The sequence below is a fragment of the Pelodiscus sinensis genome, chromosome 19 (genome assembly GCF_052426305.1).
Source record: "Pelodiscus sinensis isolate ZL-2025 chromosome 19, ASM5242630v1, whole genome shotgun sequence".
NCBI lineage: Eukaryota > Metazoa > Chordata > Testudines > Trionychidae > Pelodiscus > Pelodiscus sinensis.
Genome location: NC_143070.1, coordinates 34,798,207 through 34,808,149, shown reverse-complemented (window position 1 = coordinate 34,808,149; position 9,943 = coordinate 34,798,207). Strand labels below are relative to the sequence as shown.

At 54.0% G+C, this 9,943-nt stretch overlaps 1 protein-coding gene across 1 annotated transcript; it reads right to left on the bottom strand.

The window, feature by feature from the left end:
• Positions 1–3,339: 3,339 nt before the first annotated feature.
• LOC106733073 (uncharacterized) lies at positions 3,340–9,143 on the bottom strand. Its single transcript, XM_089771271.1, has 2 exons — positions 7,736–9,143; positions 3,340–6,458 (listed from the first exon to the last, which is right to left on the bottom strand). The coding sequence occupies exons 1-2, from the start codon at positions 7,965–7,967 to the stop codon at positions 4,438–4,440; spliced, it is 2,253 nt and encodes a 750-aa protein (XP_089627397.1). The 5' UTR covers positions 7,968–9,143; the 3' UTR covers positions 3,340–4,437.
• Positions 9,144–9,943: the final 800 nt, after the last annotated feature.

Here is a 9,943-nt window from a genome sequence, read left to right as displayed (position 1 = left end):
TCACCTCGGCACCCGCCTGGGCTCCCCCCTCCCCCTCGTCACCTCAGGACCCGCCCCCCGGCCCCGCCCCACATCCCCCCCCGTCTGTGACCGGCGCGCTGGGAGCCGGGCTCGCTGGACGGGGGAGCGGTTGGGCGGTAACGACGCCAACGGCTCCCTCCCAACGGCCGCCCGAGGGCTCGCGCCGCGCATGCGCGCCCCGCACAGGGCACCCCGGAGGGGAGGGTCGCGCAGGCGCAGCAGGCACCGCCCGGGGCTGCCGTTGCCGTACTCGTCCCCCCGCGCGCCCCCTCCTCACCTCCGCCCCTCCCGCCCGAAACAGGCCGCGTAGCCGGCGGAGACCCCAACGGCTACCGTGCGCTGCGCATGCGCATAACCGCAGCGGGGAGGGGGGACGCTGTTGCCGGCTCCGCGCAGGTGCGCATGCGCAGTAGCACGGCTGAGCCCGTCCGTGCAGCCGAGCGCGTGAGCGTTGGGGGGGGGGCGCCCAGCTGGTTCGCCCGGCGGCAGCGTGCGCGCGCGCGCACAGGGTGGTGCACAGCCGCTCCGGCCGCGGCGCACGCAACAAAATTTATTCCGCACATGGATAGAAAAAACGCGCGCGCACCTCAGAAAACGGGGGCGGAGCAGGGACCCGCCCAGTGCCCCCCCCCCCGGCATGTGACCCTGCAGTTTGCTGCCCCCCTCCCTCTGCCCCACTGCTCCCAGGCCGGCCCCGGTTCCTCCCTTCGCTAGTGCCCAGTTCATTCGCCCACCCTCCCACGGTGCAGCTTGCCATGTGCCCCCCCCCCCCCCACCCATGCACCCACGGCCAGAAGCCTGGGTTACAGCTACGTCCACACTCGCCTCTTGCGCCAGAAATCTGCCAATGAGGCTAAGCATGGACTAGCTCTCATTTGCATACCTAACGAGCCACCATTTCTGCAGCAGAAGGAAATGCCTGTGCAATGCCGTGACACCAATTATTTTCCCCAGGCACGTCAGCTGCCAGCTCTGCTAAAGGGCCACTGAATTCTGGTCTCAGCTCCATCACGTACTGGTCTTTGGGGATGCTGTACCCAAGACAGGCCCATTTCAAATTCACTACGGCGGCCTCTGCATCCCCTCCTACCTAGCCCACCTGGTGCTTCCTGGCTTGGGGAGCATCAGTTGGAGCAGGGGGGTTAGTCGGTGTAGCTGGAGCGCCCAGCTTCCTCCAGCTCAATGCACCTCTGCTTTTCCCTCTCCTCCACTTCCAAACATTCGTCTGTCAGAAGAACCCCATCTGGCCTTTAGTGAGACGTCTGCCTACCTTAAGGATGCTCTCCCACCCAGAGACAGTTGTATGGGAGGGGATGGGCATGACCGCCACCCTCTACTCCTGCCCCCACCTACAAGGTTACTCACCCCATGTCTCACAGGGACAAGCTCCTGTCCCCCCGCCTCACTGTACGACTCTTCACCAGAGGCGGACATCTCACCTCAGGGTGTTGCTTAAGGAAAGTTGATTACTCCTGGGCTACTCTGCCCTACTGCAAACGCATGCACGGGGCAGCTTCCTTGCTCTACTCTAGCCTTGCTATCCAGTTGCCCCAAAAGCTAGAAAACCCCAAAATAACTGTTCAGTTTTGACTCTGGCTGTGCGGGATTAGCCTTCTGTGTGGCCCTTTCCCCCTCAGGCAGCTAAAGGAAAAAAACAGAACCGCAAAACTTCCAACTGCTAAGCCATGGGTTCCCAAACTGGGGGGCATGAAGAAATTCCAGGGGGGGCATGAGGCGACCCAACCACACACACCCCCGTCAATCCCACCCCAAGTTTTGCTGCAATTTTTTGGGGAGAGGGGGCGTGAGGGTTTCTCAAAAACCAAAAAGGGGGCGTGATGCCGAAAAGTTTGGGAACCACTGTGCTAAACAGGAAAAAAAAAGTGTCATTTTAGTGAAAGCCTGAAGTCTGTGTCCCAGGCTCAAAATGATCCGAACAGCCCTGCCACCATGTCAGGGCTGTTTCCCACTCCAGCACTGAATGCAGAAGGGGAGGGCCTGCAAGAGACCTTACAAATATCTATAGGGTAACAGCTCTATAGAGTAACAGCTCAATAGGGTCACAGCCTCTATAGGGTCATAGATTCCCTGGTCTTGGGAGACAGGCTGCCACTCCCTATGTGAGGAAAAACCCTTTTCTTCTTGAACCCAGGAGGAAGCACTTGGAACTTCTTCCAGGGGGGTGCCCCAAGTTCTCCCACCACCAGAGAGCTTGGGGGGGAAAAAAGTGTAAACAAAATGCAATCTCTGACAGCTGACCTCTCAGTCTGAGGCATGCACACACAGACGTCCTCTTACCTTCCAGGACACAGGAATCAAATCATCGCCTTAAAAAAAGTGATTTTATTAACCAAACAAAAAGATACACTTGATAAAGCAGACACGGTTGCTAGGTGTTTCAAAGTAACCACAAAAAGAACAAATTACAAACACAGAGGAATTCATCCCTGGAATTCAGCTTAAGGTGACAGTGTAGAGAGGGTGGAACATGGACTTAGCACAGAAAAATCAACAAAACACAGAAAACAACCGGATTGTGTCTAAATAGACATCTCCTACCTACTCACCTACCTGTGCTTCAAGGTCCAGTACATTTCCAAGCCCTGCATTCTTTGCAGGCACGGCAGTTCTGCCTGGTTCCATTCATCTTGTTCCCTCTGCTCCCGGCTTAAAACTCACACAAAGAAAATGAGCAGGCAGGTATCCCTTCCCATTTAAATGCCAATAGTTCTCCTGGCTTCTTGCTCAAGACTCTCTAGCTCTTGCAGTCGTAGCAGTTGTACACAATGCTCCATCTATTTCTTCCCCGCACATTGGTAGAATGAGTTTTGTTAGGGGCTCAGGGTTGCAGAAAAGAGTTGGGGAGCCGGGGCTTGAGGGCTGGTTCTGGGGCAGGGCCGGGGTTGAGGAGCTTAGGGCTGAGATAGCGGTTTGAGGAGTAGGCCATTGAGAGTATGTCTAGACTACATGCCTCTGCCTCCATAGGCATGTAAATTAGACATACTGACATAGTCAATGAAGCAGGGATTTAAATATTCCCCACTTCATTAGAATAAAAATGGCCACCGCGTTGTGCCAGCTCAGCTATTTGTTGGCACGAACCGGCAGTCAAGACGGGGATCGGTTGGCAAGGAAAGCCTTTGCCGACCGATCGCTTCTGCCTCATGCAACGAGGTTTGCGATCGGTCGGCAAAGGCTTTCTGACTGATCCCCATCTTCACTGCTGATCAGTCTTGCTGACTGATCCCCATCTTCACTGCCAGTTCGTGCTGACAAACAGCTGAGCCGGCACAATGCAGCGGCCATTTTTATTCTAATGAAGCGGGGAACATTTAAATCCCCACTTCATTGACTATGTCAGTATGTCTAATTTACATGCCTCTGGCGGTGTAGTCTAGACATACCCTGAGACACTATATTTGGGAGAGAAGCCTCCCATCAGATCTCTGCCCCAGCTCAAGTGTTGCTGTCCGGAGCGGGGGAGGGGGTACACACGTCTCCCTGCTATGGTAGCTGCGGGGCCAGGGCCATGGGATAGCCAACTGTCTACTGGGCATGACATGTCTGAGCCGGGGTTGAGACCACTGGGTAGAGGCATCTCTCCCCACCAAAGCCCTAAGAGCTTGTGTGGCATTTCATAGGCATCGGCAAAACAACATGGACACACAGCTTAAAGGGAACTCAGATCATAGTGCAGGGCTGGGCACAGGCACTAGATCCGGCCCACCTAACACTTTGATCCTGCCTGCGGACAGCATCCGGCTGCTTACTCGTTATATTCTGTTGCCGATGCTACGGAATTTTCAGGTGGTGACTCGGGCAGAGAATCCCACTGAAATAGCTGACGATCGCTGTCTGACCATGGCAGAGGCCAGAGCTGCGAGCATTTTCAAGATCCACAGCCAGGCAACACAGTAGCAGCAGAGCTGGGGGCCACAAACCTTTCACTGTGCGTTTAAAGCAAAGTTTCTGGCCCTAGATGACTATTGTGGGAGGCTAAACTCCAGCCCCACCCATTCTGGGGGGAGGGAGAGTAGAACTGGCCCATGGCCACATAGCAAAATTCCTTAAGTGGCCCCCTGCAAAAATTATTGCCCATATCTATTACAGGGATTCTTCCCTGTGTGGCTTGCCCTACGGCTAACAAGGTCTGAGCTCTGACTGTAGCTCTTCCCACAGCCAGAGAGGCTGAAAGATTTCTCCTGTGTGGGTTCTCCAGTGTCTAACAAGGGCTAAATGATGACAGATGCCTTTTGCATAGTTAGAGCAGAAGGGTTTTTCCTGTGTGGAATTTCCTTTGTGTAACCAGCTCTGAGCTCTCATAGAAGCTTTCTCGCAGTCAGAGCAGTTATGAGGCGTGTCTCTTGTATGTAGTATCTTGCAGCCAGTGAGCTCTGGCTGAAGCTTTTCCCACTGTCAGAGAAGCTGAAGTGTTTGTCCCATGTGGATTCTCTTGTGGGTAGCAAGGTGTGTACTCTGACTGAAGCTTTTCCCACAGTCAGAGCAGCTAAAGGGTCTTTCCCCTGTGTGGGTTCTCTTGTGCGTAACAAGGTTTGAACTATGACAGAAGCATTTCCCACAGTCAGAGCAGCTGAAGGGTTTTTCTCCTGTGTGCGTTCTTCTATGGCTGACAAGGTAGGAGCTCCGACTGAAGGTTTTCCCACACTCAGAGCAGCTGAAGGGTTTCTCCCCTGTGTGGATTCTGAAATGGATAACAAGGGTTGAGTTCTGACGGAAGCTTTTCCCACAGTCAGAGCAGCTGAAGGGTTTCTCCCCCGTGTGGGTTCGCTGGTGCGTAACAAAGGCTGAACTATAACGGAAGCATTTTCCACAGTCAGAGCAGCTGAAGGGTTTCTCTGTTGTGTGGGTTCTTTTATGACTGACAAGATACGCGCGCCGAATGAAGGTTTTCCCACACTCAGAGCAGCTGAAGGGTCTCTCCCCTGTGTGGATTCTACAATGAGTAACAAACTCTGATCTCGTATGGAATCCTTTCCCACAGTCAGAGCAATTATAAAGTTTCTCTCCTGTGTGGGTTCTCTTATGTGTAATAAGTTCTGAGCGAGAACTGTAGCTTTTCCCACAATCAGAGCAACTGAAAGGTCTCTCCCCTGTGTGTTTTCTCCTGTGGGCAACAAGGTTTGAATTCCAAATGAAGCTCTTCCCGCAATCAGAGCACATGAAAGGTTTTTCTCCTGTGTGGGTTTTCCTGTGTCTAACCGCGCCTGAACGATGATGGAAGCTTTTCCCACAATCAGAGCAGCTGAAAGGTTTCTCCCCACTGTGGATATTCCTGTGTGTAAGAAGGTCTGAGTTAGAACTGAAGCTTTTCCCACAATCAGAGCAGCAGAAGGGTTTCTCCCCCCTGTGAGTTCTGCTGTGGATAGCAAGGTTTGACCTCAAATAAAAGCTTTTCCCACAGTCAGAACAGCGGAAGGGTTTCTCCCCGGTGTGAATTCTCCTGTGGAGAGCAAGGTGTGATCTGCAAATGAAACTTTTCCCGCAAACAGAGCACTTGAAAGGTCTCTCCCCAGTGTGGGTTCTCTTATGGATAGTAAGGTGTGAGCTCCGACTGAAGGTTTTCCCGCACTCAGAGCAGCTGAAGGGTCTCTCCCCCGTGTGGGTTCCCCTGTGTCTCACAAAGGCTGACCGACGACGGAAGCTCTTCCCACAGCTGGAGCAGCTGAAAGGAAAATCCACGCAGGGGAGAAACGCATGCATAAGAAACTCTGAGCGCTCAATGAAACTTTTCCCACAGTCAGAGCACCTTAAAGGTTTCCCTTCTGTGTGGGTTCTCCTGTGTCGAACAAGGTTTGAACTGTCACAGAAGCTTTTCCCACAGTCAGAACAGCTGAAGGGTTTCTCCCCGGTGTGGATTCTCCTGTGAGCAACAAGGTGTGACTTCCGACTGAATTTTTTCCCACAGTCAGAGCAGCTGAAGGGCTTCTCTCCTGTGTGGGTTCTCCTGTGTCTTACAAGCTCTGAACTCTGATGGAAGCTTTTCCCACAGTCAGAGCAGCTGAAGCGTCTTGCTGCGTGGCTTCTCCTGTGGACAACAAGGTTTGACCTCCGACTGAAACATTTCCCACAGTCAGAGCAGCTGAAGGTCTCCTCTCCAGAGTGAGTACTTTCCTGTTTACTAAGGGTTGTACACTCACTGCAAGCACAGGGTGCATGTTGTTGGGGGACCTTCTGTTGAACCGTTTCTTTGTGTTTCACCGCTCTCCTCCGGTGACTGGATTTACCCTGTCCCTCCCTTGCATGGTTTCTCTGCTGCCGTTCTAGGCTACGCTGACTCTCCCAGGTCTCTCCCTGATCAGGACTCTGGGAAACATGTACTTCAGGTCTTCCCAGTAACATCACACATGAAGCCACATGCTCCAGTCCTTCCTGCTGAAGACTCTCCTCATTCTTCTCACGCAGCGTCACATCATCTGCTGGGACAGAGAGAGAATCCAGACAGGAGTCATTGTCTGTGCTGAGCTGAAAGGAAAACTCTGACAGGGAAACAGAAAAGGGGGAACACACTCAAAGCATGACTGGAAAGGAGAAATAATCATGAGCTGAGTTCCTCCTTCTTCCTCACAACCATTTCCCAAAGGAACAAACTGCAACAAAACCTCCTGCGAAGTGTGTCATGTGCAATGCCAATGGGAACGCTGTGATGGGGTGACTGTGATTATCCTGTTTGTGTGTGGACATCATTGTTGAACCAGAACAGGCCTGGCCCTGGCCGAATGGGAGGGCACTGGGTCCCAGTTAAATTGGCAAGCACATTATCAGTTAGAGAAGCACTTGTTATCTCCAAGGTCAATCAGCACCCCACTGTGCTATCGGGGTGCTTAGATGGAGCAGAGCATCACCCCTATTGTATGTATCCTTCCCCAGACCTGTGATGCAGGGACACACTCTAATAGCTATTGCAGACAGGGTACCGGATGCAGACAGGCTAAGTGAGTTGACCAAGGTCACACAGGACACCCGTGTCAGGACATGCAATTGGACACAAGTCAAAGAAGTCTGAAGGCCGACATTCACCTACAGAGAAAAGTCGCTGCCCAAAGAGATTTCACTCTAAAAAGAAGAACGACGAGGAGATTATCTCCACTGCACAGAGAGGCAAGTGAGCCGCAGGGAGAATAAAGCCGGACGGCTCAAAGGGGACCCAGGCCCTGTGCCTGACACACAGGAAGAGCTCTGCTCATGTCTATCTGCTACAGAGCTGCCCCCACAGAACGCCCGCAGAGTGTGAACGGCCTCATCCACCCTCCCTCAGCCCCAGCCTCTCTCCCTGGGAGGAAGCAACACGTGTCAGAGGACTCTGGGAACCGCACCCTGCTTCCATAGACTCAGCCACTGGCACAAGGGGACCCTGCAGGCTCCAGTAGTAGCTGGACCCACCCCAGAACTCTGGTGCCTGCCGTTCCTGCCTGGGCCCAGCCACCAACATCTCCGGCCAAGGAAAAACATTGGCAAGATGGTGGGGAAGCACATTGAGACCTTGGCTGTGGGAAGAGCAGCACCATTGGTATGTCCCTGACCCTGTGCCCCCTGGGAAGACGCGTGGGGGGGACAGTCTCTCACACAGGAGCCAGGTTTTTGGGGCTCATACTCCGGATATTGGGGGGCAGGGAGCAATGAGGGACCCTGAACCAAACCCAACCCAGCTGCTCCAGAGGTGCTCCCCTCCCCTCCAGGGGACAGGAATCCTTACCCAGACAGCTCACAGCCTCGTAATTCTCCTGCATCACGTCCCAGTAGAGGGCTCTCTGGCCCGGGTCCAGCAGAGCCCATTCCTCCTCAGAGAAATACACAGCCACCTCCTCGAAGGTCACTAGCCCCGCCACGGCCATTTCCTGTCCCTGGCTCTGCAGGCCCAGGGCTGAGCTGGAGACAGACATGGGTGTCCTGCAGCCTGTCGGGGGGAGAAGAACAATTGGAGACATTTCAGAAGGGGCTTTAATGCTTTGCACCTCCCCGTTCTCCCTAGACTCTGTTCCTGGTGACTCACAGGCTGGAGTCGAGATATTCCACAAACAGCACACACAGGTTAGATCCCAAATCCAAACTCATCTCTCTCAATACCCGGCCATTCGATTCAGCGGCTAATCATCTTCCCCAGTAAAGATCCCTGCCCCCTCCCTCGTCTGAGTGCGTCTGGCTTCAGCTTCCCGTTCCTGGTTCACACTGAGCTGGACCCACTGGACCGAGGAGCCTGAGATGCCCCATCCTGGAAGGGGGAAAAGCCCGTCTGTCCCCATCCTTCAGGGCTCTCTGTCCATCCCCTCTGCCCCTCCCCATACCGATAGGTTCCCACTGCCCCTGGCTGGCAGCGCCCGGACCCTGTCTGCCTGCCCTGAGTTTGCTCCTTGGCCCCTCTCCAGGCCCTGCCACCAGCTGCGTGGGGTCAGCACTCCGGAGCGGGGCGGCTGAGGCCTTGCACTCCAGCAGACGGTGCCTTTGCCCACCGGTTGCCCCTCACCTGCAGGCTGCTGCTGGCCAGACGCAGAGAAGTGCTGGGGAAGGGCTCTGGCTGCCGGCCTGCCTGCACACACCTCACAGGGGGCAGCTGTGGCTCAGGCCGGGCTCCCAGCGCCCCACGGAGGTGGCAGCAGCGTGAGAGACAGGAACCCAGCCCCGGATCTGCGGAGCAGCCTGAGCAACTTCCAATCCTGGAGCAGCAAGCACCGCGGGTTAGCCGCTGCGTTTGGGCAATGCCTCGTTTTCCTGCGCGGGGCTCCAAGGCCAGACTGAGATAACAAGACCTTGAGCGTTGTTGGAACTTTCCCCAAGTTTGTTCAAATTGGAACCTTCTCCTGCATTCTCCCAGGTTTACAAGAAGCTGTTTGGTTAAACCTTGTTGTCTCTGCTCTGTCTTTCCTTCTCTCCCCCTGGCCTTTCTTCCCCCACCTTTCCCTGGCCCCATATCCTTGAAGAAGAACAGTAGCCGCTATAATGAGATGTAGGACAAATGTCATAGAATCATAGAATAATAGGACTGGAAGGGACCTCGAGAGGTCATCGAGTCCAGCCCCCTGCCCTCAAGGCAGGACCAAGCTCCGTCTACACCATCCCTGACAGATGTCTGTCTAACCTGTTCTTAAATATCTCCAGAGAGGGAGATTCCACCACCTCCCTTGGCAATTTATTCCAATATTTGACCACCCTGACAGTTAGGAATTTTTTCCTAATGTCCAATCTAAACCTCCCCTGCTGCACTTTAAGCCCATTACTCCTTGTCCTGTCCTCAGAAACCAAGAGGAACAAATTTTCTCCTTCCTCCTTGTGACACCCTTTTAGATATTTGAAAACCGCTCTCATGTCCCCCCTTAATCTTCTTTTTTCCAAACTAAACAAGCCCAGTTCATGAAGCCTGGCTTCATAGGTCATGTTCTCTAGACCTTTAATCATTCTTGTCGCTCTTCTCTGTACCCTTTCCAATTTCTCCACATCTTTCTTGAAATGTGGCGCCCAGAACTGGACACAGTACTCCAGCTGAGGCCTAACTAGTGCAGAGTAGAGCGGCAGAATGACTTCACGAGTTTTGCTTTGGGGGCTGCTGCTGAACCCTCCGCAGTGCATTGCTAATAAAACTGCTCAGTCTTATCGGCGTGGCTGAATTCTCGGAAAAGGAATTCCTTTGCTTAACCCCTGCAGTGCCAGAGCCTAGCCACAGCCCCCTCCGCTGTCATCACAGCGGAACCTGCACTCCCCACTTCTACACTGCTCCTGCAGGTCAGCATCTGCTCCTGCACCCACCCCCAGACACACTCCTGCACCTTGTACTCCATCCCCTACGCCAGGGCACAGCCCCCTCCCAGACCCCGCTAGGGATGTCAGAGACAGAGGAAATGACTAATAGAGTAACCTCATGAATTCGTATTGGTTACTCGACTGTTCCATAATCCAGCCCCACTCCTGA